The sequence below is a fragment of the Osmerus eperlanus genome, chromosome 2 (assembly GCF_963692335.1).
Source record: "Osmerus eperlanus chromosome 2, fOsmEpe2.1, whole genome shotgun sequence".
Lineage (NCBI taxonomy): Eukaryota > Metazoa > Chordata > Actinopteri > Osmeriformes > Osmeridae > Osmerus > Osmerus eperlanus.
In genome coordinates this window covers 4851983-4875350 of record NC_085019.1, presented here as the reverse complement: position 1 = coordinate 4875350, position 23368 = coordinate 4851983, and the positions used below count along the sequence as shown (strand labels likewise).

Genomic DNA, 23368 nt, shown 5'->3' with positions numbered 1-23368 from the left:
GGGATACATTGCAAAAAAAAATGTGACAAAAAGTGTCTGATGCACAATAATTTGCAGAATGTTACAGTGTTTCTAATGTAATGAAGAACGGTAACAGGCAATCACGGTAGCTCTTACTGATGCTTTGTGTTCGTTGACACAAATAAACCAATTCAAATGTTTTTCGATACAAGTTTTTGGATAAAACATTAATTTATTTATATGATGCTTATATAATTACAAAACAGCAGTTAACAGATTCTCTAGCTTAACGCAGATATGATGCCTGTGAAGACCCTTGCCCCACAAAACTGTATAAAAATGAAATTAAACGGTTCTTTTCACAACATTAGCAAGACAGAGGTAATGCACTCTTACGAGCCATAGACTCGGTACATACTATTTTGGGTATCTTTGTTGTTTTTCCTGCAGTGAATGGAATTCTGGCCTGTTGCTCAGGTCTTGCAAAGTCTATTTCTTCAACTGTTCCAAGTGGTCACTACTTTGAGGTGGTTTGTACTTATGTTTGGAGTATGTCATGTGACACTGTACCCCAATAGAAGCTATAGTATATATTTTAAATGGTGTAACTTCCCATCTATCATTCACCACTGTTGGTAATCTCTTTTCACTCGTCCAGGATAAGGCTCAGTACTTCTTCCTGGGGCTGCTGTTGTTAAACAGGTTGATGCCACCCCTGACGCCCACTTCTGCTCTGGACACCCCTGGCTGCTGCAGCACCTTGTCAAGTGTTGTCTTCTTAATTGCAGCAGGGGAGATGTTTTCCTGGTCAGCCAAGAATTGAAGCTCCCTACGAGGAGGGGGGAAAAAACACACTGTTCAGCTATTGTACCATGGAGAATTGACATTTTGGAATTTCCTATGGTCTTCCTTGAAGTAATTTGACAGAACTGCATTTTCAATTAACAAATGTATTCAAATAGCACCCTCTAGTGTCTGAATAACCAAACAGCAGGTCTGCAAAAACAGTGGGACAGAGACTTGAATTCCCTTAGTAAATGCAGATATGACATATGTTGTCGTACACTAATGTTGCCGTATACAGCTCTCAATCCATTAACATGGTCCTGAAATACTGATGCCACAAAAGGAAGTGGAGAGTCAGTATCACAGACAAACAAATACACAAATCAACCAAAAACATTTATTTGGGGCTAGCAGCTTACCTGGTTCTGATACAGGAGGCCTCCACAGCATTGATAAGAAGACTTCTGAAGCCTCCACTCTCCATGACATGCAACGCATGGATGGTGGCACCCCCTGGAGAACACACGTCATCCTTCAGCTGGCCTGGGTGCTGCTCTGAGTCCAACAGCATCTTGGCTGCTCCCTAGGAGAGAAAGAAAAAGGTGGGGGGAGAGAGACAGAGAAGGGTGCACTGTAGCTCTTACCTGGAGAATTCTGGTCATGACAACTGAACTGAAACATATGGAAAATGTTGAGATTTTCATAGAAGAAGAGGAGAGGAGGTTTTGAATCTCACCAGCAGGGCTTGAGCTCCAAGCCTTACAGCCAGTCTCCTAGGTAGACCCATCTTCACCCCACCATCCGCAAGAGCATCCAAGGCTGTGAACGCCTACAGGGGCATAACCATAACACATGTACACCAAGAAACGTAAAACCCTCAGAACATATCCGGTGGAAAAAAAACAGGTAAAAAGCAACAGCAGGTCTGCGAGGAGTTTAGAGTTCTGTCCACATTGGATTATACTTAACAATGTAACACAGGCCCTCAGGTCACACAGTTGTCATTCCAGCCCACTCACGTAGGCAGGGCCACTGCCACTCAGCCCAGTGACCGCATCAATCAGGTCCTCCTCCACCTCGGTGCAGTAGCCCACGCTGGACATAAGCTGCTCCAGCAGTTTCCCATCCTCCACCTGTGCGTGAGTGCCTGTGGCGTACACCGTAGCGCCCTCGCGCACCACCACGGGCGTGTTGGTCATGCAGCGCATCACCTTGGGAAATTGGCAGTGTTGAAACAGCTTCTGCAGGGGGGTGGGTGTGGTGGTGGGGGCAAAGAATAGGGAACAATAATAGGTCATATTTAAGTTCCAAGAATAATTGTAAGCAAACTTAACTTAGGATTAGCTCATATCTAATTTTGTATTGTTAGATCCAGACCGTTTCAGATCTTACACAACAAGTGACTGCTAACCAAGTATCTGTGCAAATTCGGAGAAATTTCAGGCAGAAGCCAGTGTGTTTTATGTTACAGCCTGATACTTGTCCCCGTGAGACCACAGCACAGTGGAGAAGAAGGGTAAAACTTTGTCCAAAATCATACCATTAAATCATATAATTCTTACACTTCACAAAGACATAATTCCACCCAACAGTTTGCACCTATGGAAGACCACTCGGTGGGCCTACTTCTATATTAACAACACTGTACCTTCTCAATAGAGCTGATAGTGACACCCGCTGCACAGGAGACAATGAGATGACGGTCTTCTATATCTGGTCCAATCTCATCCAACACAAATGGAATGATGTGTGGTTTGACAGCAAGGAAGAGAACATCACTCTTGTTCACCACTTCCTTGTTGCTCATTGTAAGATTGACACCCAATTTCTGCACGATAAAGCAAAAGATTTGGTACTTGAACACATCCTTCCAAGTGTATGCTTTGCCAAAGGTACACTTGTTCTGGGGGGTTGAATAAGGCACCAAGTGCAAACAAACGGATGCCATCACCACTCACTCGCAGACCGGCTACTGTGGGGAGGTCTGTGTCTGGAGAGCTGGCTATGATTCTATTACCAGCAATCACACCTGCCATGAAATACAGAAGCAGAGATCACCACTCTGAGGTGAACAATCAGGTGAACATGCATATATATATATATATATATATTCACATGTGTATATAGTGTTTGGAGGTGTGAGTATATATAGTGGTGTGAGTTTGTTTTAGCAAGAAGACTGACCTGCAGCTGAGAAGCCCCTAACCAGAGCATGGGCCAACTGGCCCGCTCCTATGAAACCCACACTCATCCCAGTCCACCTGCACAATTATAATAGAAAATTCCAATAGGTATAAAGGAGTCAACTGACGTTGTGTCCTTGGGCAAGGCACTTCACTCTACTTGCCTCGGGGGAATGTCCCTGTACTTACTGTAAATCGCTCTGGATAAGAGCGTCTGCTAAATGACTAAATGTAAATGTAGGTATACGGTACAGTTACACAGAGTTCTATTCAATAAGATACATGAGAAATAAGGCTTGCAACTGTAAAAAGACGGTAAATGTTCTTCCAGTAGAAAAACAACATGTTCCCTGGAACCATAGCAAGCTAACCTCCAATGAACTGACAGGATAGTAATCGCTTCCTGGTAATGTTGATGCTTCAATGCGCTAATAACGAAAACAAATAGCATGGCACATACAAACATTTACATAATTTAGCTACTTACAGATGTGACGAGTAAATAAATAGTTTCGTTGACTTAAGTTGACGCTTGATAGACAGAACAGCAAATTAGTTACACTGTGTCAACGTGGCTTCGCCCTCAACAACTATCCAATACGTAACATGCATGCGGCAAAACGCTGACGTATTTAAAGTGACACGCATCAGAGCCAATGGAATAGGATCTTTGCGCTGTGACTAGCCAATCGCTGTTGCCATGTTCCTTGTTATGGGCAGTCTCTGTAAGATGAAGAACCAGTTGCATCAGGCTCTTGAGCAAAGTGTTTAAGCGTGGGGAGGAAAAAGTAGGTTAACTTCTCCCACCTACTGGTCGATGATAGAAAAGGATAGCCTAACATTATACTGTCAAACTGTGAGGACAAACTCCACCAATGAAGAATCAAAATCAGGTTGAGTGAGTTATGTAAACTCTCCACATTTATTCAAGACACTTTCACAATAGAAAACACGATTAATACATTGCATTTATTTTAATTATAGACTAATATAACACAGCATTCAGTTTTCAAGTAGCATATATAATTAACTTCTACATACCTATATTTGATCAAAATGCATCATTTATCCCATCATTGTTCATGAATGCACATTAGATTTGATCAAGGTATGTAATGAACAATGTCCATCATAGTGAAAAAACGATCTACTATCTATGATCTCGTACTCTTACGTAAATACTAGGGCTAGGTTGAAAGCCCTATATTCAAACAAACTTCTGAAATGACCGTTACAATTAGTAAGTGAAGGCTCCTTCATAAGGCAATGTTTTTACTCTGTCAGGGAAAATCAAAGTCTTCATATGGACCATTATTATGGTAATCCTTACATGTGCTTATGCTGCCCAGGTATTCAACCCTGTTTCTGCTCACACAAGCTTGTCCTAAGACATGCTGAGACAGAACATTTCATACTTGATACTAGGAGATGAAAATGCACTTGGGTGCTGAGGTGGCCATCTCTCCCAGTTTCCTCTTATGGCCCAAGATGCTTAGCTAAGCCTTTCTGGTCCCCCTGGTTTTCTGCCTCCTACAGGGGGCCATTGAAGGATGTGGAGGGGGTGGGGTGTGGGGGGGCGTGGGGGGCGTAGTAGGAGGCCATGTGGAATCGGTCCTGGGTGAACCTTTAACAGCTTGACTCTGATATTCTCTTTGATGAAATGAGATGATGACGCCATGTAAAACTCAGAACACTGATTAAGATGTGCAACACAGCAACTGTACAAAGGCACTGCACTGCACTACAAGACAGTAGTACAGATGAGGCTTTCAGAAAACCTTGAGCAATGATGGGAAATGACCCACTGCACTAAGACAGATCAAACGGCCACTGATAACACAGAATACATGATTTCTACTACATCCTCATTAGGAGTTAGTGGATGGTGTCCGCCCAGCTGTCTGCCAGTGCATGTCTGTGTCAGTGGGCCAGGGTCAGTGGAGGAGCCTCGGGCTAGGCAGCAGACTGGGAGACAAAGCGGATCCTCTGGGAGTACACCAGGTCAGTGAAGTAAAGGATGAGGTTGACGTTGGTGAACACGGCCACCACCAGCTTGCTGTCCCAGGCACACTTCCCCCGGGGGCAGTCCTCCGGGCGGGCCGTGGTGCCGTACTTCTTGTCGAAGCTGAAGATGGGCCACACCAAGGCAGTGCTGAGGTACAGAAGCATGGCCAGGAAGGTGTAAATCACCACAAAGCGGTCGAAAGGGAAACGCAGGGCGGAGGTCCTCCCCGACACGGTCGCGGCAACCACCACCACGGTGACGGAGAAGCACAGGCTGTACACCACCACGCAGTACTGGGTGGGGATGTGGCGGGTGTATTCGCTGTCATTGGCCAGGGCTCCAAAGATGATGCATGCCACGAAGGCCTGGACCACCTTGAGTAAGCCCGACATGGTGGCCATATAGCCCACGACGTGGCCAGGCTTGGCCCGGGTCAGGAATACCTCAGCCGCATAGGCGAAGCTACAAACACTGGAGCAGACGGTGACGGCGATGCCGTAGTTCCTCACCTCGCAGCCCTCGGTGGGGCACTCCGTCTGGAGGAAGTAGACGGGGTAGACGACGGAGGCGGTGATGTACATGAGGGTGGCCAGCATGGCGAACGCCACGGTGAAGTTGTCCCAGGAGATGGGCATGCAAGCGTGGAGCCGCGTCACGTCCAGGACGAACACCACCAAGGTGACGGCGAAGCTGAAGCACCACACGAACATGCAAAACGTCCCGTAGGAGGCGCTGTAGCCCGCGCCGTGGGCCACCAGGGCCATGATGGTGCAGCTGAGCAGCAGTTGGCACATGCGGGCAGCTCCCAGGAAAGACAGCACGGCTCCCTTGTTGAGGAAGTGTCCTCCATGAGAGTCCATGGTCTCCCACGTGTCCCCTGTCCAACAGCTTCTGGAAGATTCTTTCCGACAAGGCCTGCTGCTCCAGGCTGGGTGTCTCTGCTCCTCTGCTCACACTGGGTGTCTTTCCCCTGGCAACGTAGACCTCACCCTTCTTCGCCTCACCCTTTTTATAGACAAGACTTAATTACAAATCTCTCTCTATGTTTTCCTGCCTGCCCCTTGTAATTAGTGCAGCGTGTTGAGGGATCAAATTACAGTCTAACTGCGTTTAGTGTGTATTTCTCTTTACAGTTACATAGCAATACACTGTCATGAATGAAAAGGAGTTAAAGCAGAGAAATTTGCCAGAACACATTCAAGAAGCAAATGTGTTTGTTTACCTACAGGTATCCAAATGTGTGTGATCGGAACTGTGTTAGTTTGGTATTAATTTTGTCAGCTGTATTGTGCTCTCAACATAGCATGTTACTAACTGTCTTCTCTACTTTTTCTGTACTGTGTATGCACCTGTTGAATGGCACATTACCCTTGTGTCTGAAATAGAAGAGGCATCAAATGGCTGCGCTCTCTCAAAAGTATTTATCTTCCTCTTCAATACATTTCCAAAGACTCAGAGATGACTTTAGGAAAAGCAAGTCCACTTCATGTCCTCATAAAGTCCAGTCAATTGGGCCGTTCAGTGCATTCAGTGTTCAATAACCCAATATAGCCCACAGGGGTTATATGGGTTGTAATCCTTTCTGTCAAGGTCCAATACTGGTCAGCTCAGTCCGTCCTCTGTCGGGGGAAAACTCCCACCTTCTGATCTCACTTTCATGTGATCTCGTGTCCTCACTCTCACTCTGTCTTTCTATCTCTCTCTTTCTCTCTCTCTATCTGCCCCTTTCTCCCCTCTTTCTCTCTCTCCACTGTCTTTCTCTACTTTTAATTAAGACAAGCGCACACTCCCTCTCTCTCTTATGTGATAGTATGTGCTCTATTGCTTGCCAGGGAAGTTGTTCAAATGACTGCAGTGCTGAACCAAGGGTTGTGAACCACACCAGGACTAAAAATAGGGGGTCTCTATTCCACAGATGGGTGGAGTGTGCAGGCAGCAGAGTGGGGAGTCATGTTTCTGGGGCGACTAGGACTGACTCAGAGCCCTCTCCCAGAGAGACTGGCGCTCAGCCCCTGTGTAATGACAGGGGAGGAACGCTAAAGTCCCGTTGGAGCCAGAAATTACTCTCAAGTCCTAAGGGATGATTATACATGACTCATTGCGGCCTTGAGTTTTTATATCTGTGCAAGATGGATAGAAACAGAAATGTAAATAGCTCCTGGAAAATGGCTGCCAGATTTATGCTTTGTTATTGCGGTGGAGATCCTGTGTAGGTACTTTAGTTTCCATGGATATGTTATTATAGAGTAAAATTCATAGACACTAAAGGTTGAAGCTTAATAATATAAGTGTCAACCTTTAGTATCTAGTGATAAAGAGTGAGTGGCATGTTTGAGCTGCAAGCCTGGTGGTCTGAGTTCCAGCACTAGTTATTACTGCATCCTGTGTGATAGGATGTGTCAAAGCGGATTGAAGAAAAACAAGACAACATGAAGTCGTATCGTTTGAAATATTTGTAATGGGTCTTTCCTTTGAAGTCTGATACAAAGACATGCAATCAACACAAAGAGAAAAAAACTGCAATATATTTACAATTTACAAAGAATCACTTCTCTGTGAAAATAGCACTTATAAATATGATTTACATAACAAAATAAATATGTAAATTACCAATGTAGCTTGAGTTTTGTCTATTAAAAAATATGTTACAGAATAAAATTACAATTAGTAATAACTTTCTTCTCGGGTGTGTTGTGAAATAGAGGTCCTTTAAAACATTATTTATAAGCCTTAACATAAAACATTGTCATTATATTAAAAGGTGATTTCTATTAAAAATACAAGAAGGGAGTTACAATTGTGAACACTTAATATAACCTATACAAATACTCAAAAATAATCCAATACATGATATTCATCTCCCTTTGAATGTAAATTGCATTGAATCTAAAGACTGGTCTACAAAGCAGATGAGGAGTATCAAGCAGAATGTGACATCCACATCTTAAGTGTGAGTGGTCATGATGTTACTGATGGGGTTTGTGAGTTGCTGACTATGCCTTGGCACTGTGGTGTGTGGATAAACTAGTGGCAGGCCTAGGATTGCATAAGGCTCACCTTGAGAACCACATATCCGAATTTGTTTCAATTCTACTGAACATGACGATTGCGGACATGGATTTGACTCATGTCACACTGTGTCGTGGTAGATGCTCACACTCACGATTAGACGAGAGGATGTCGTCTAAAAGGCCTATGACAAAATAATTGTTTTTGGAATGTGTTACATTGTTAAAAGGTATTTTGTTCGTTTAAAGAATGAGGTTAGCGCTGAGTAGACAACCATTGTACTTGACATTGTTCAGGTAAAAATAACAGCTTATGTAGAGCAGTCTGGTGTGACAATAATGTCATGAGTTGATCGGGAGTGAGACCTGGTGGTTATCTCTCTCCTCTATTGTGTGTGTCTCTTTCTCCATCCTCCACTGTGCTAGATAAAGGCAGAGGTAACTACTGTTGTAAAGTCCTCGCTGTCTCCTTTCCTTAATCCAGTGCTTTTCACACCATTTATGTGTGCCTGTTCTTGACTTGACGAAGAAATACTGTTTGGGTAGAGCCCAACAATAGCAAACAGACTTAAACTTTGTATTATTAACTTTATATACTCTCTATAGACTACTTAACAAAGACAACTCTGTTAAGTCATTGTAGTTTGCCTTTTTAACAATGACTAAAATGAAAACTATAAACACAGATAAAAGAATGTAAAAAAACAGCAAAAACAAAACAAAACAATGAGCATCCTTAAAACTGGATTACATTCGTGCTTTTCTTTTCTTTTACAACCAAAAGATAATTTAAGATGAGAGTAGCAGAGATGTGTGCCTTGTCATGGTGGGATGTTGCCCTGGTACCCATTACAGTACTGGGTTGTGAGAGGCTTTTCTGGGTGAAGGGTCAGGGGTCATTGGGGTTAAGGGACACCGGAGAGTAGCCCTTGGTTTTAACTGAGGTCAGGTCTGGATGGGATAGGCTAGGGGATGGGGATGAGGAAAGGGCTCTGGTGGGGGTACAGGGCTGAGCTGGAGGTATAAGAAGTGGGGTCTGGACAGACACCAGTCACCCCCTGGACTTAGACTGGCAGTGTCCCTGGTTGTTTAGCTACCACTGCTGAGCATGCCCAGTAGCTTGCTGGGGTCCATGCCCTGCTGCTGGGCCATCTTCTGCACATCAAATCCCATGTGCATGAGGAACTGGATGACGTTCATCTCCTGGCCAGTGAACTGGTCCCGGATGGTGGGGCAGGTGGGATTGCAGTGGGGCCAGGGGCAGCTGTCAATCAGATGGACGGGACAGCCTTTGGGGGGGGCCTTGTTGTTCCTGCTGTTGTCGTGGAGACTGCGGTCCCAGCAGTGAAGTGCCCGGGGAAGAGAGGTTCCTTTGACTTGGATATCGATCCAGTAACTAGACCAGACACAAGAGGGCGCCATCAGCTTGCTTACAGACCTTACATGACACAGGCAGCTGACTCTGGATTAAAGCTACATGGACTAATTTAGCAGGTGCTTGAGGTACTATAGAGCCTGAGGAAAACATACAAAATCAAACACTGAGGCAGAATACTCACTTCCTTGTGATTACTTCATGGGAGAGACAGGCTGGAGCAAACATGGCCCTGCAAATAACATCAGTTCATGAGAAATATGTCATACAAGGATCCAAAGGGCACTGACATTACAATTGATATTATTTTTTGACATAACTTTCTCTGAACTTTCATAAACTATGATCCTGTATTTTTGTGTCCTATGGGCGATACGAGTACTACAGGTTTACATGCATAGTATCTGACGTTGACTCTTCCTTGGCACAAACCACTATAGTCCTTGACTATCTGCTGTTCTTACTGCATACATTATTTGTACATTGCTTTGGATAAAAGTGTCAGCTAAATGAACAAATATGTCCCACACAAACATATAAAGGTACGTTTGTATTGGGAAGTCTGAGCTGGAGCTTACGGGACGTCTTTGAGTGTGTTCCTCAGCTCTATGCCCAGGTTCTGGATGTAGCGCCACTGTCCCTCCTGAACAGGCTGTCCAGTCAGGTGGATGTTGTCCACGGTCAGCTGGGCCTCGTCAAACAGCCACTGGACCACAAACACCGGGCCTGGGTGCAGGGGTAGACAGTCAGAGCAGGGTGGTTTCAGGAAAACACACACTGGTATGTTTATATTCCATGGTTTACAGTATGTACTACATATACATACACGTTTACGTGTTTGCAGACACACACACAAACAGAAATACTAACACGAACGCACATACCGGTACACACACACCCTTCCTACACCCAGCACACACACACACACACACACACACACTGATTCAATCATTCTCACTCATTCGCATTAGACTGTTATAATATGGGATAACATTAAAACAGGCATTGTGAAATGAGAACCCATGTTCTCTCACAACACTCACTCTTTATGGAAGGAAAGACTCTGTAGCCGAAGAAACAGTTCCACTCCTCCCCCTCGTGGGTCTGCCTGCACCTCTCTGGCACCACACTGCCCCAGTACCTGATGGGAAAAGGTCAAGGGTTAGGCTTTGAAGTGAAAAAAGGCCATAAAAAACATTCAGGCTGACCACTGTGATCTCACTATCAGTAGTTTCATAAGACAGACAACTCATGGAGAAACATGGAGGGGTTTAGTGTCAGCGAAGGTCAGGGTGAATTCCACCCTCCATCACCTTACACAATTTAGGAGGTGAGTTGACATTTAAAATGCAAAAACTGTGTAAAAGAATAATGCAAAGTGTTGTGAAATCATCAGGTTTTTGGAATTCCGACCTCAACCTTGAATCTAAGTTGAAAAGTAGTCCACCCCCCTCGCAACCCTGGTTGTAGCCCTGATGTGGCCTTACTTGATGCCTCTCTTGATGGCCTCTGTGGGGGCACAGCTGATGGTGTCCACACAGTCAGTGCAGCGGTACTGCTTGTTGTCCAGGAACCAGCCAGAGTCAGACAGGCCCCTGACCTGGATCCCAGGGTATCCCTCCAGCTGCTCAGACACCCGGTCCACATTCAGCAGAACCCCGGTCCCACCCGCGCTAGGGAGAGGAGGACACACAAGTGAGCCCGGGCCCACCAATGTTCTCACAGATAGACACATTTTGTTTTGAATGCACACTCGGACTGACATCATGTGGACTCACCTGCTCCCGGCTAGCAGCAGAACCTTGGCATTATCGAGGCCCTTGGTCAGCAGGTCTTTCACAACCTCCTGGATTATCAGAGACCCCATGAAGGCATAGCCACCTGTACACAACAACACAAGAGAGACCGTGACCAACACAACACACACACATAAACACACACTCGAGGAGAAATACGTGGTCTCTTACTCTGATCTGTCTTGGCAGAAGCACCACTCCACACGTCACTGGAACAGTAAGGGATTAACCTGGAAAGTAACCATTCAAAGTCAACAACAGCCTTCTTCGACATAAACACACCCTAAAGTCACACACACACACAGCTACAAACACACACATCTACACACACACACACACACACCATAAAACAGGAACTTACACCATGTTGGCGTTCCACCAGTGAGGGTTTTCCTCTGGAAGTGGAGACAAGATCCCGGTGCCTGCAGAGATGAACAGCAACAAGGCAATAAGAGAACATGTATCATTATCCATCATGCCCCTCCCAAACATATCCCCATCATCCTCATAATCGCAGTGTGGATTACAGTTATTACACCGCAATGAGAGACACGGGCGGCCGGGCTCGCGTGGGAGCCGGGCGCCAGCCAGCCAGGTAGGCCTGAGCTGTGCCTCATCACTGGGTGTAGGTCTGCATCACACTGCAGATTAGAACACGTGGATCCCGTCCTTGTCATTACACGGGCCCCATGCTGTGCCTCGGCTGCTTTGTTCATTGTGGTGTGTGGAGCCAGCGCAGACACCGAGGCTGCATGGAGTCGGGGCCCTGGCTGCGCGGAGGTGCAATGCGAGGGGCGTACGAGCGGAGGGACCGCAGTACTTAGGCATGCCTGTCTCCAGGCGAGTCAGACCTGTTTTGGTTTGGGGCCACTTGGATGAGCTCATCAGGCGCCTCATGGTCTCGTATCGGCTGTCGCAGTTCTCTTTGTTGAAGCAGTACCAGCCACCTGGAGACACACGCAAGAGACACAGACACCCAATCAGAATCCTTTGTTTCCGTCATGAAAAGGACCTCTAAATAGAATAAAATGTAAAGTAAATAGATAGGTGAGTCAATAGACTAGACAACACTCACCCTCTAAGAATATCAACCATCGCCTGCTTCCCCTGGACTCCTTCATGTAGTACCTTCAAGTGAAAGAAACAACATCAATATCTAATAGACAATGAAACCAAACACATTGGACCAAAAGATAAGGCACATAGTAAAAACAAAAAGTTGACTCAGTACCACAAAAATGTATTATGACATAGCAAGTCAAGTACGCAACACATTTAGGAGATACAAACCCAGAATTATGACATCACTGCTCCATTAAGTCACTGTTTATAAGCATGATCCATCTAGCTGTGACCTCATGTGTAAACATACTGCAGACGATCGGGCAAACTTCTCACTCAGAAGATTACTGACACTGTGAGGTCTGGAAACAACGACCCTTTGTTATGTTTGAACAGGTCTCACATTTATATATACTGTAGTTCTAGTCATTGGTGTCGGTGGAAATGACTCTTAACATGTCCCTTTGATCTAAACAGATAGGAAGTTATGTTTGAATGCTTGTCCTATGAGGAAACTCATGCGGAGATGAATCATCCATCAGAACTCCCCCAGACCCCTACAACACCATCCCTAAGGGTTAGCCAAGCCACGCGTCCTGCACGTGGGCACTGCAGAAGACAACCATGGTCCCAGTGTTTACGCTGAGCTAACCACTCAGACACAGTGGCCTCACACACACACTTTTTCCTCAGGACCTTATCACGGCTGCCCTCATTCCTGCCTGGGCAGAAATGAAAACAGAGTCCAGACGTTCCCTGCCATGATGAAACTGTAGAAGGGGGGAGAATTCACATACATCCTGGCTGCTGTAAGTCTTAAAGCTTCTCATGTAAAATATCAGTTGAATAGGATCTTAGATATGTCCCCCTCTGCCCACATGAGGGCAATGCCATCATGAAGAGTTGTGCGCCTCAGAAGCATAAAATGATTACTAATCTGGACAATATCAGTCTTTTGGTAGAAAGACATCAACACAGCAATGTGTCCAATGGGTTCACAAATCACATGCCCTCAGTGGTGGTTAGAACTCACACCAGGATCCAAAGAACCTACTTTGGAGATAGCCAAAGTAGGGAGACCATAGCCACATACCATCATCACCGGTTCTGCTGGCACAACAAGCAGGCACGATTCTCCCTGTGTTAATATAACATTCAAAAACAATATCACAGATCCTGACATGGCGTTGTTGTTTTTTTTGCACAGCAATAAACACCTCTGAGATTCAACTTTACTGCCAAAGATGTAACAGCATCAAGAAGGGAGAGTGATTGGAGCATGGGGGAGGTTTGTTACAATACTCATTCACTCACTCACTCACTCACTCACTCAAACACTCACTCACACACACACTCCCTTGCTGTCTGTGTCCTACTGCTGATTCAACCATAAAAGCAGTAGAGAACGCCAATCCATTTGGAATGGCCCTACACATTATGTGATTTACACTGCAGAACGTTGGCAGAACATCATTTCTGGTGCCAGAACACATCATGTTTCATCCTAGTCTGTGTTCTCTTGAGGCCTGGTCTTTAAGGATACCAGAGAGCTAATACATCATGCTCCAGTGTTTCAGTAACAGGCTCTTGCTGCTGCTCTCCAGGTTGAATAAAGCTGCAGCTGGAGTCGGCCCGTGGAGGGATTATAACGTCCTGTCAGCAGACACTGAGGTGGCCGAGACAGCCATCTGCCAACGAATGGCTCCCCTAAGCTGTCCTCACACAGCGTTCCTAAAGAGCTAAGAGCTTTACCGGTCAAAGGGACCGCTCTTTATCGCGTACTTTCAAGGGTTTAGCACCGGAATTAAACGGAAAACTAAATCCATGAAGAGACATTGGTATCAAGACCTCTACTCTGCATGGTCCTCTCTTGTAATAGGTTTTAATGGTCTGTGCCTTGTGGGCAGCCTGTTATAGGGGGTAATAACATCACCAATTAAATAGTTCCTCAATGGACTGGATTAAACTGATAAACATTTATTAATTAGATGCAGATATTACTGTACTTCAACCTTGGTAACTTAGTAACCATATTTGTACATGCCAATACAAGTAAAATGTATGTTCCATATGTGTCCTTAACATAAATGCTAAATGTCCTTCAGGAATGAATGAGAGACATCTAAAACCAGTGGAACTGTCACCACAAAGATTCCTTGAAGCTAACATGGTCATACTCAATGAACTGAGAACATATTACATTTCTAAATAATAAAAATGGCCTCTTTCCCTAGAAATTAATATTGTATTATTAGCCTCTGGCTTACACTACCTGGTTAAAGTGTTTTTGACGAATAGGAATGGAATAGACTGAATGTCAAACATATTAGGTTCAAATGATATGGGCCTAATGGGACTGCACTCTGATCCATCTGTTTGTCTTTGTCAGACAATGAATGAGAGGCAGAGGTCCTTGGCTTAAAGAGAGCAGTGTCTCTCATTGACAAATGGACACCTAAATGAAGTGTTTTTGAAATGACCTGCCTTGAATAAAAAAGTACCTAATATGCAATATACTGTATGTTAGGATTTCCAATGGTACTCGTTAAATTGTGAAACAAGTCAGGGAGGACACCAAGGTAATCAACTTTGTCAAAGAACATTTTCTTTCTTTCTGGCTAAAAATAAATAATCACAGTAGTACTGGTTGGTGACATCCGTCAGAAAGCAACACTTAAGACCAAAGCTATGGCAAATGCGTAAAAGACTTGCGCTGTGGAGGGAGTTCTTTCAAGAATGCAATTCTGCATTCCGAATACTATGAATACTTTGACCAAGGAAATGAAGCGGGATACCCACGTGGCGGTGGCTTTCCACAAATACTTCACGCTCTACTATTGTGACGCAAAGCAGCTGTCAATCTCACATCACTTACCTAACGTCTACAGATGTTTCATTTGTTTAAATTCCCTTATTCCTTGAAGTCAATTAGTCAATTTAAGCCGTCAAAGAATTACACTGAGGGATTTGATACATATAATGCAGGGGGAATGTCGGAATCGGGTTTGAAACACGCCTTTTGTGGCAAAGCTATGGGCATCTCAACTGTAGGCGCGCAACCCCCCCCCCCCCTCTCAAGATACAGGTGTATTCGAATACATACCCGGCAGGTGTCCCGTCATTACACGTGACTGATGTATTCTCCAAAAAGTGCAACTTCATGTCATAATCGAGCTTCTGCGCCGAGCACGGGTAAAGGGACTGCGCAAGGTTCTTCACCTGAGTCATAAAATTGTCCATGTTCTCCTCAACGGCTGTGAAATCCAGAGGGAAGCTCTCCGTGGTGTCACCCCGGTCCCGGTATGTGGGAGAAGGCGGTGCCCGCCGTGGTTGCGGGTTACGACCACCTCGGAATCTTCTCGCGCCAAGAACTCCAGACTGCAAAAGTACTATCAGCAGAATCGAGGAAACTAATCTCATAGCCGTCATCTTTTCCGCGTGCAACCTGCAGTTTAGCGCTTACTTTGATGGATTTTCTCCCGAGTTTGTTTCTCCACTGGAAGATCTCGCTGTTTGGAGAATGAAACGAGAAAAAGGCAAACAATTACGCACGAGTTTGGAGACGCCAAGAGTCTATTCTGCCTTTACCTCAAAAGTGCAGTTGCCTCTTCTAAACAGGGTTTATTTTAGATTAAAATTATTTACAGATCAGTGATTTTCTATTATGGTATTTTTTTATTTGAAGTGTCCTCTCCGCGTGTCCTGAAAGCAGCACCTTCCTTCGTATGGTTCACTGGATTCTAAGTTTCATGTTCTCCAAACTACCACTGTCACTGCTACTGAAGCAAGCGTACGCTTCGAGTTAATGACAATTCTCATGCCATGCTCTGGAATTTTATTTAAACTTTCCCCCCTTCTGTCTTTCTTTAGCCAATCATGGAAGTGGGCAGGACTCCGGGCATGATCAAGCGTGGCAGACTTCCCCCCTTTTAATTTATTGAGGGAAAAATGCCCATGCTTTGGCTCTTTTGATCCGCGATGTTGCATTTGATGTGGTGGTTTTTACTGGCATTGAAATGCCTATTTCCCATTGCATGCAAATTTATAGAGTGAGAATAAGCCTCTTGTTACACCCTCGTCTCAGAATCAATTGGGGAAAAATACAAAACACAGGATCTCATCGCATAACTCATGCGAATCTGAATATGAACAACACAGTAGCTCACTCTGAGTTAAAGTTTTATAGTTGCAGACTATAGTTTCAATTTCTCGCCCACTTCTGTGCCCTGGTCTTGTTTATCTGACGCTCTTTAATTTACAACAAATTAATTATAAATAACGGATGTTATTCATATAGGCTTTGCAACCATACGCTTAAGCTATGCTGTAGTTATAATGTGTTGGCCTTAACAGGAAAACACAGGTGTCCCAGAAGACACCTAGACACAGAGGACACCTAGAGCGCAATTAGTTTGGTTTGTCAACTTCCAGCGATGTTTTTTGTTAGCAAATTAAAGGCTGATAAAAAGCATTATGTGAACACATTATTCACAACAAAATAGTATTTAAATTTACCAAAAACGGACTATAATCAATAAATATTTCATAACTGCTCAACTTGTTTCTGTTTCAAAAGAAGAAAACATTAGGCATACCTTGTGTGTGTGATACTTAATTTCCCATGCAGAACAATCCCCAAAGTTAACTAAGTGTAGCTCGAGCAGGTTGTGTTTGTAGCTGAGGAGTGGGGACGCGGACACTTTTTATCTACAAGGGGCCCCTAAAGATCAAAGCAACCATCACTCTTTCTTTCCCCTCCCTCCTCAGACCCCTTCAAAACCTTCGTGCTCTACTGTATATTTTAAGTCGAGGTTAGCATCCTGAAGGGAAGCCCGCACCTTAACAGAGGAATGCCCCGTTGCGGTTGAGGTATTTCTTTAAAGGTCGGTCAATGTCTCTGGAACAAATCTTTAATCGGCCCATTCCAGACGTCACTGTGTAAGTAGAGTTCCCGCTGATGGAAAAAAAAAAGAAAATCTTGGGCACGAAGTACTAAGAACATTTGTATGTATTTTTTCTGAGCTTGTTTCCCAATTAATTTAGTAGCCTATTTGTCTACATTAATCAAGAAGGGCATCCCGATTAATTTAACTGATTTCATTATCATTTGGTTTCCTTCAATGACATCAAAGGAACCTGACATTGGCGTCCCTAATGAATCCCCTAAATAATTTGCCGATTACTTTCGCCAAAGCCACATGAATAAACATTGCATTTGTAAAGGTCGGTCTGAAGTGAGGCTTTTAAAAGACAGTCCTGTTGAGAGCTCCCGGTCTGCAACACTGTCAATCTCAGGGTAATTGCTATGGTAATTGGTTTATCCCTGCTATGCGTGAAGTGGGGGAGGGCGTTGCTATGATGTCCTAATTAACCGTTACGCACAATAAAAACATAAAGGTATTAGTGTTTTATAGACTTTGGGGATCCCTTAAATTGACTTTTTCAGCCTGAGCGCAGTGAGATTAGAGAGAGCCTGGGGACCAGTGATAGTGCGATAGATAACTCTGCCGAACCTTGTTGCTTCAAACTATAGTGTAACGTTCATTCATAGCTGCACAGTTACGTGGGACGCGTTCTTCTGATTGACGTCGGTTCAATGATTGACGTGCCACGAGGAGCCCGATGCTGGAATGTAAAATAGTAATTCACTTGAAAACGCTCGCATTTCCTTCAGAGGGTATGTGGGCATGTACAATTTAAATACATCTGTTTTGTCTGTCAATCAATTGTTCAGAAAAGAATTAATCTCCATTCAATGGCCTATACAGGAGTATCAATGCAATCAAATAAAGATGTGAAAATATTCCCTTTATGAATAGGTGACACAACAGTAGTTGTGATGTTTCACATTTTATTGATGAAATAAAGAAAACTCTTGATTTCGTTGAGTAACAGCATGAGTTGAGTCCAAAATGTGCTTTGTCGATAACAAAAAGTGTTCCCTGAAGTATGTGTGAATAGGTAAAAGGGAGAGAGGCTCACATCCACTATCTTACAGACAGAGCAGGAACTGTTGGTGCAGCTGAAGAACTGAGACAGATAAGAGCTCGGCTGGTGGGTCGCATGGGGGAGACAGGACAATGTTGACATGAAACCAACCAAACAAACAAGAAGACCACAAACATCCCTTTGGTATAATGCAGAGATCCTTACCGATGTCCTAAACTGATGGGATCTGCTTTGGGACTCAGGTATTCTGGATGCAAAGTCACACTAGCAGGACTGATGGTATTCATTGGAGAACTTCAAACAGATGCTTGGGTAGATTAAAACATGTGCTGGATCCTATAGGAGAGGCTCTGTCGCTGACTGAGCCCAGTCACTTTGACCCATACCTCTCCTTTTTATCACCCGTCATCCCCATAAATGTAACCCCTTAAATCACTGGCAGACGGTCCCAGGCCTGACATACATAGAGGGGCCTTGATGGAGCATCCATGGTCTCCTGGCAGGCTGGCTTAACCTACACCTCATTGGGCTTGTGGTTATATCGTGGTGTGTCTTTAACTGGGTGTATATTGTGTGTATAGTATCAATGAATAGCCAGTGTCCAGAAGGCTGACATTTTGTCCAGATATACTATCAAATTAATGTCCAATGTCCAGAAGGCTAACATTTTGTCCAGCTATAGTATCAAATCAATGACCAGTGTCCGAAAGGCTGACATTATGTCCAGATATAGTATCAAATCAATGACCAGTGTCCGAAAGGCTGACATTATGTCCAGACATAGTATCAAATCAATGGCCAGTGTCCAGAAGGCTCACATTTTGTCCAGATGGTGGTGATTCACACTGTCTGGAAAAAAGCACTGCACCTATCCATAATATTTTCAGCACATTGACTCAGATGGCCCCTCCCCCTTTGTTGCTTATCATCGTCCCCTTTTATTCCTGTAGACCTTTAGCCTGTTCCCTAATTTGGTCTGAGAATGCCACATTAAATATGGGAAATGGAGGCTAAAAATGGTTTTGGGGGCTTTGCTACTGTCATGGCACCGTGCTATTTTTTCTCTCTGTGCACCTTGTTTGAACTCACGGTGCTAAGCTTTTCTGGCTTTCGTGGCATTCTCTCTCCCTCTCCTTCTCCTTCTCCTTCTCCCTCTCTCTCTCTGTCTCTCTCTCTCTCTCTCTCTCTCTCTCTCTCTCTCTCTCTCTCTCTCCTTCTTTCTCTTCTTTCACACACTCTCCCTCTCGTCGCTCCTTCTCTCTCTCTTTTTCTCACACTCTCACCCTTTGTCTTTGTTTGGTTCTATTTCTGTCTTTCAGTCTTTTATTTTTATTTTTCTCTCTCTTCAAACCAAATGCTCTGTCTCTCACTCTAGTCTTCTCTCTCTCTCTCTCTCTCTCTCTCTCTCTCTCTCTCTCTCTCTCTCTCTCTCTCTCTCTCTCTCTCTCTCTCTCTCTCTCTCTCTCTCTCTCTCTCTCTCTCTCTCTCCTTCTTTCTCTTCTTTCACACACTCCCCCTCTCGCTCCTTCTCTCTCTCTTTTTCTCACACTCTCACCCTTTGTCTTTGTTTGGTTCTATTTCTGTCTTTCAGTCTTTTATTTTTATTTTTCTCTCTCTTCAAACCAAATGCTCTGTCTCTCACTCTAGTCTTCTCTCTCTCTCTCTCTCTCTCTCTCTCTCTCTCTCTCTCTCTCTCTCTCTCTCTCTCTCTCTCTCTCTCTCTCTCTCTCTCTCTCTCTCTCTTTCTCTCTCATCCTCTCCCTCTGTGTGCAGCAGACACAGAAATAACCACACCACAAGTCCGAATGGATTAATCCCAGAATTAGGTCATTTGAAAATGACCCAGCTGTTCTGATGGCAGTCCCTCAGAAGTGCCCACAGAGCCTCCTCCCCCACAACTCCAGCCCTCCTATGAAAGTCAAAGCCTGTCTTTCATCTCCGATCAGTTGCATGTGCCCTCACAGATCCACAGGTTTTACTGCTTAACTCTGGGCTGGCAGCGAAGGTCATGTGACACTGCCTGCCTGGCGTTTAGACACTTCACAGCTATGGGAGCGCGCTCAGTCTGTGCAGCTTGCCAGGTCTCCTGACACATCGCCCCGTCTTCCAGCTCCCCTCGCCTGTTAGTTTTGATTTGCACATGCCGTTGTCCAGGGTCCATCCGTGATCATCAAATCCTGCTAGTTGGAACTGTTAGGTCAGGTTACATCAAAGAGATCAGGGGGGATCAGACTCTTGAAAGGGATAGGCTCCAGCTTCCATCATCAGAAACAGGTGGAGGTCCTCATTGGAAGAACAAAGGGGAGATCACCATCTATAAAACGTTTGTATTTCACAGAATTCTCTCTTCAGATTGAAAATGCCACCCCTTTTGAATCCATGTTGTAATTACTGGGTATATATGGTACCATCTAAAGAGACTATTCTGTGATATCACAGGTTAGGAGCTGTATAGGTCAGCTTCACCACTAAATCCTGTGGGGGTCACCGTTCCACCTAACCTTTGGTTTAGTGGTCTTACGGCACAAAGTGTTAAAGTGTGGAAATCTGATAAAACCCGGAACCAAAAGAGAAACGGAAATCTGATGAATGGGTGTCAGGTGTTGGGAATTAGTTGTTGAAACATCCAGAGAATTTGTGGGTAATATGATAATTAACTTTAAAATTCTTCTTGGGTTTAAATTTCAATGCCCTGTTTCTAGATAGAAAGCTTACCACAGAGTTTACTTGCCGACCAAATGTTTATATTGTCATACATGTATTATTGTTAAACAAGATGATGAAATAACTGGATTTATGATATGCCAAAGTGATAATGGAACATGCTAGATTTGACATTAAGCCTAATTCATATATTCATCATTTCTGAGAAAGGTCATGTCTTACACATCTATCCACTCTAGTCTCTCACATTTCCCACCCACAATCCTCTTTAGAACAGCCCGGAAGCAAGTGTCTCAAATCTTACATTTAAACGTCAGTTTAAACCCCCCAAACAAACATTTACAGAGATTTCTTGTGTTAACATATAGTAGAGCCCCTTTCATATCCCCTCACCACATAATCCCTGTAGTACCCAGAACATTATAAAACAACCTTGATCCTGGCTTGAGTAAGGAGGTGCCATCTAAGACCTGGACTTCAATGGAGGGAGTAAGAGGATAGGCAGGAGAGACATCTGTCCAGCAGGCTCTCATTCTTTGAGAGGAGACCTTCTATTGGTTGCAGATGATGCCCTGTTTGATAAAAAAGAAACCTCTTTCAAGATAGGACAGCTTTCATTAGTGGTCTCCAAGCGATTGTTCAGATAAGGTCTGTGGTTTCATGGGTGAAGGTCAGGTTGGACGTTTTGTTGCAGAACTTCTGTCGAAGTTACAGTCTTGGATTATATGTTGGACCTGTTATCTCTTACTATGTTGCTGTGTTGTACCTGTGTGCATGTGTGTGTGGACAGCATGTGTGTGTGTGTGCACGCATGCACATGCGTGTGTATGTGTGATGAAGGTGAGGTAGGCGGGTGTTGTAACCTGCGTGTGAGTTCAGGGCCTCTCCTCTAGGTGTTTCCACTCATGCCTGCAGCCTGAATCACCGGAACCTTCTGTGATGCCCTGTCCTAGGTGGGGGACAGGAGGGAGTTGAGACCCATTATCATCCAACACTATGATTATCAGAAAAGAGGCAGCCATTCTTCCCCTCCGCTCGGCATCTCCATAGAGACGGCACAATCAGACCCTTTTGTTTTGGAGACGTTGTGTTTTTGCAGAAGATTTTCGCCAGAGGACATGGAAAAGACAATCATTACTAGACCTGTTTCCTGCCTAACCTGACAGAATGCATCCTCAGTAAAGGTTCTCTTCTCCTATGGTAAAATGAAGTTCAATTTCAAATATTTCAATATTTAAAAAATGACAGTATTTTTCGAATGCATGGACACTTGAATGCTAATAGCTATATACACTTCTGGTACTTTACACTCCTCTGCACACATGCACACACGCACACATTTTTCCAATGAACATCACACATTGAACCATCACTTTACATCAGCACCATTGCCTTGACAACCCATGAGCCATCCACTTCACACCATCCCAGAATCTTCTTTCATCCTTCATCCCCTTCGTTCCTCATCCATCGTGCCAACCAGAAGACGGGACTACCGTAATCAGAGACGGCAGCGCTCTGTGCCAGGCTCTGTCTGGCCTGGCACCTGCCTTGATGTCATATTTTGGTGAGGCCGACTCCGTCTCGTGCCAGAATGCACCCATCCCGGCCAACTGTCTGACAGCTCCCCTTTCATCACAGTGACATCATTCTGCTACTTGATTACTTTCCACAGGCTTGTCCAGGCCTGGGAACTTTCTCTCTGGATGCTGGAATGATCAGCCCTGCTTCATCTGCCTTGATGGTCTGTGCTTGCCAGTGGTACACACCAAGCACATGTGTGGACTAGGTGTTGATATTCACATGTTTTATAAGGTAATTCCCATCTGTTAGAGTGGAAAGGATCGTACCATTTACAAAGACTTTTACACATTTTACAGAGAGGTTTAGTGTAGTTTATCATCCCACAGTGGGGCTGTGTCTAATGTCACACAGCCACAAATCTAAATGACACAAAATAAAAACCTCTGAAAGATGAACACACAAAAAAAAACATCTCAGTGGTTCCTGTAAAATGACAAGTCAGGGACTTTCTCATGGGAAAAAAAGTACACCCATACACAACTCATATGTTCAATGGACACAGCATTTTCCTTTGATTGAATTCAAGTAAGAAATCGCAAGGAAGAAGCTTAAAAGGCTGCCAAATAGGAAACTGCAATGTGAGGTAGATATTTATAGCCAAGTTGTTCAGACCAGTATTGCTGTGTTCTTTCTCCATTCACCTTCACAGGTCTCCGACTGTCTTCACCTCAGGAGCCTGGGCCTAGGCTATGTGATCCTTGTGGGCAGCCTGGGCAACGGGTATGAGCTACACCCACCAGATCTCTGCCCACATCTGACAGCCTCTCCTCTGGACTTCCCTGGAGCTGGGGATCAAGAGGTGTTTGTGGCTGGCCCTCTGTCCGTCAATAAAACTGAAATCGGTGACTGTTGATTTATGATTTTATGCAAGGGAAAGAGTGTGGATGTCTGCTTAGAAAGGTAGGTCACTGTGTTTACTTATCCTGAGTGAAGGGTGTGTGTGTGTGTGTGGGGGGGGTGGGGGGTTGCGGGGGGGGGGGGGGGTTGCTACAGGA

The 23368-nt window shown here is 44.5% G+C and overlaps 3 protein-coding genes across 3 annotated transcripts; all 3 read right to left on the bottom strand.

Moving 5' to 3' along the window:
• Window positions 1-166: 166 nt before the first annotated feature.
• On the bottom strand, window positions 167-3572 carry pycr1a (pyrroline-5-carboxylate reductase 1a). The gene is made up of 8 exons (XM_062447790.1): window positions 3418-3572; window positions 2932-3008; window positions 2706-2776; window positions 2396-2575; window positions 1767-1988; window positions 1484-1576; window positions 1167-1330; window positions 167-790 (listed from the first exon to the last, which is right to left on the bottom strand). Exons 2-8 carry the CDS (start codon window positions 2996-2998, stop codon window positions 628-630), a joined length of 960 nt encoding a protein of 319 aa, XP_062303774.1. The 5' UTR covers window positions 2999-3008; window positions 3418-3572; the 3' UTR covers window positions 167-627.
• A 253-nt stretch (window positions 3573-3825) lies between these two features.
• Window positions 3826-6715, bottom strand: LOC134008322 (myeloid-associated differentiation marker-like protein 2). Its single transcript, XM_062447789.1, has one exon. It carries the CDS (start codon window positions 5793-5795, stop codon window positions 4884-4886), a length of 912 nt encoding a protein of 303 aa, XP_062303773.1. The 5' UTR covers window positions 5796-6715; the 3' UTR covers window positions 3826-4883.
• Window positions 6716-7375: 660 nt separating this feature from the next.
• notum1a (notum, palmitoleoyl-protein carboxylesterase a) lies at window positions 7376-15963 on the bottom strand. The gene is made up of 11 exons (XM_062447787.1): window positions 15280-15963; window positions 12190-12242; window positions 11966-12061; window positions 11476-11536; window positions 11286-11344; window positions 11097-11199; window positions 10806-10991; window positions 10362-10459; window positions 9897-10044; window positions 9503-9550; window positions 7376-9339 (listed from the first exon to the last, which is right to left on the bottom strand). The coding sequence occupies exons 1-11, from the start codon at window positions 15603-15605 to the stop codon at window positions 9033-9035; spliced, it is 1485 nt and encodes a 494-aa protein (XP_062303771.1). The 5' UTR covers window positions 15606-15963; the 3' UTR covers window positions 7376-9032.
• Between the last annotated feature and the right edge of the window lie 7405 nt (window positions 15964-23368).

Coding starts and splice junctions, on each gene's coding strand:
- LOC134008322 (XM_062447789.1), bottom strand. CDS start 5,795: ATGGACTCTCATGGAGGACACTTCCTCAACAAGGGAGCCGTGCTGTCT.
- notum1a (XM_062447787.1), bottom strand. CDS start 15,605: ATGACGGCTATGAGATTAGTTTCCTCGATTCTGCTGATAGTACTTTTG. Junction 9,551..9,896: donor AACACACTCAAAGACGTCCC/GTAAGCTCCAGC, acceptor TGTTATTTGCAG/GGCCATGTTTGCTCCAGCCT. Junction 9,340..9,502: donor CATGAAGTAATCACAAGGAA/GTGAGTATTCTG, acceptor TGTCTGGTCTAG/TTACTGGATCGATATCCAAG.
- pycr1a (XM_062447790.1), bottom strand. CDS start 2,998: ATGAGTGTGGGTTTCATAGGAGCGGGCCAGTTGGCCCATGCTCTGGTT. Junction 2,777..2,931: donor TAGGGGCTTCTCAGCTGCAG/GTCAGTCTTCTT, acceptor ATTTCATGGCAG/GTGTGATTGCTGGTAATAGA. Junction 1,577..1,766: donor GTGGCAGTGGCCCTGCCTAC/GTGAGTGGGCTG, acceptor ATGCCCCTGTAG/GCGTTCACAGCCTTGGATGC.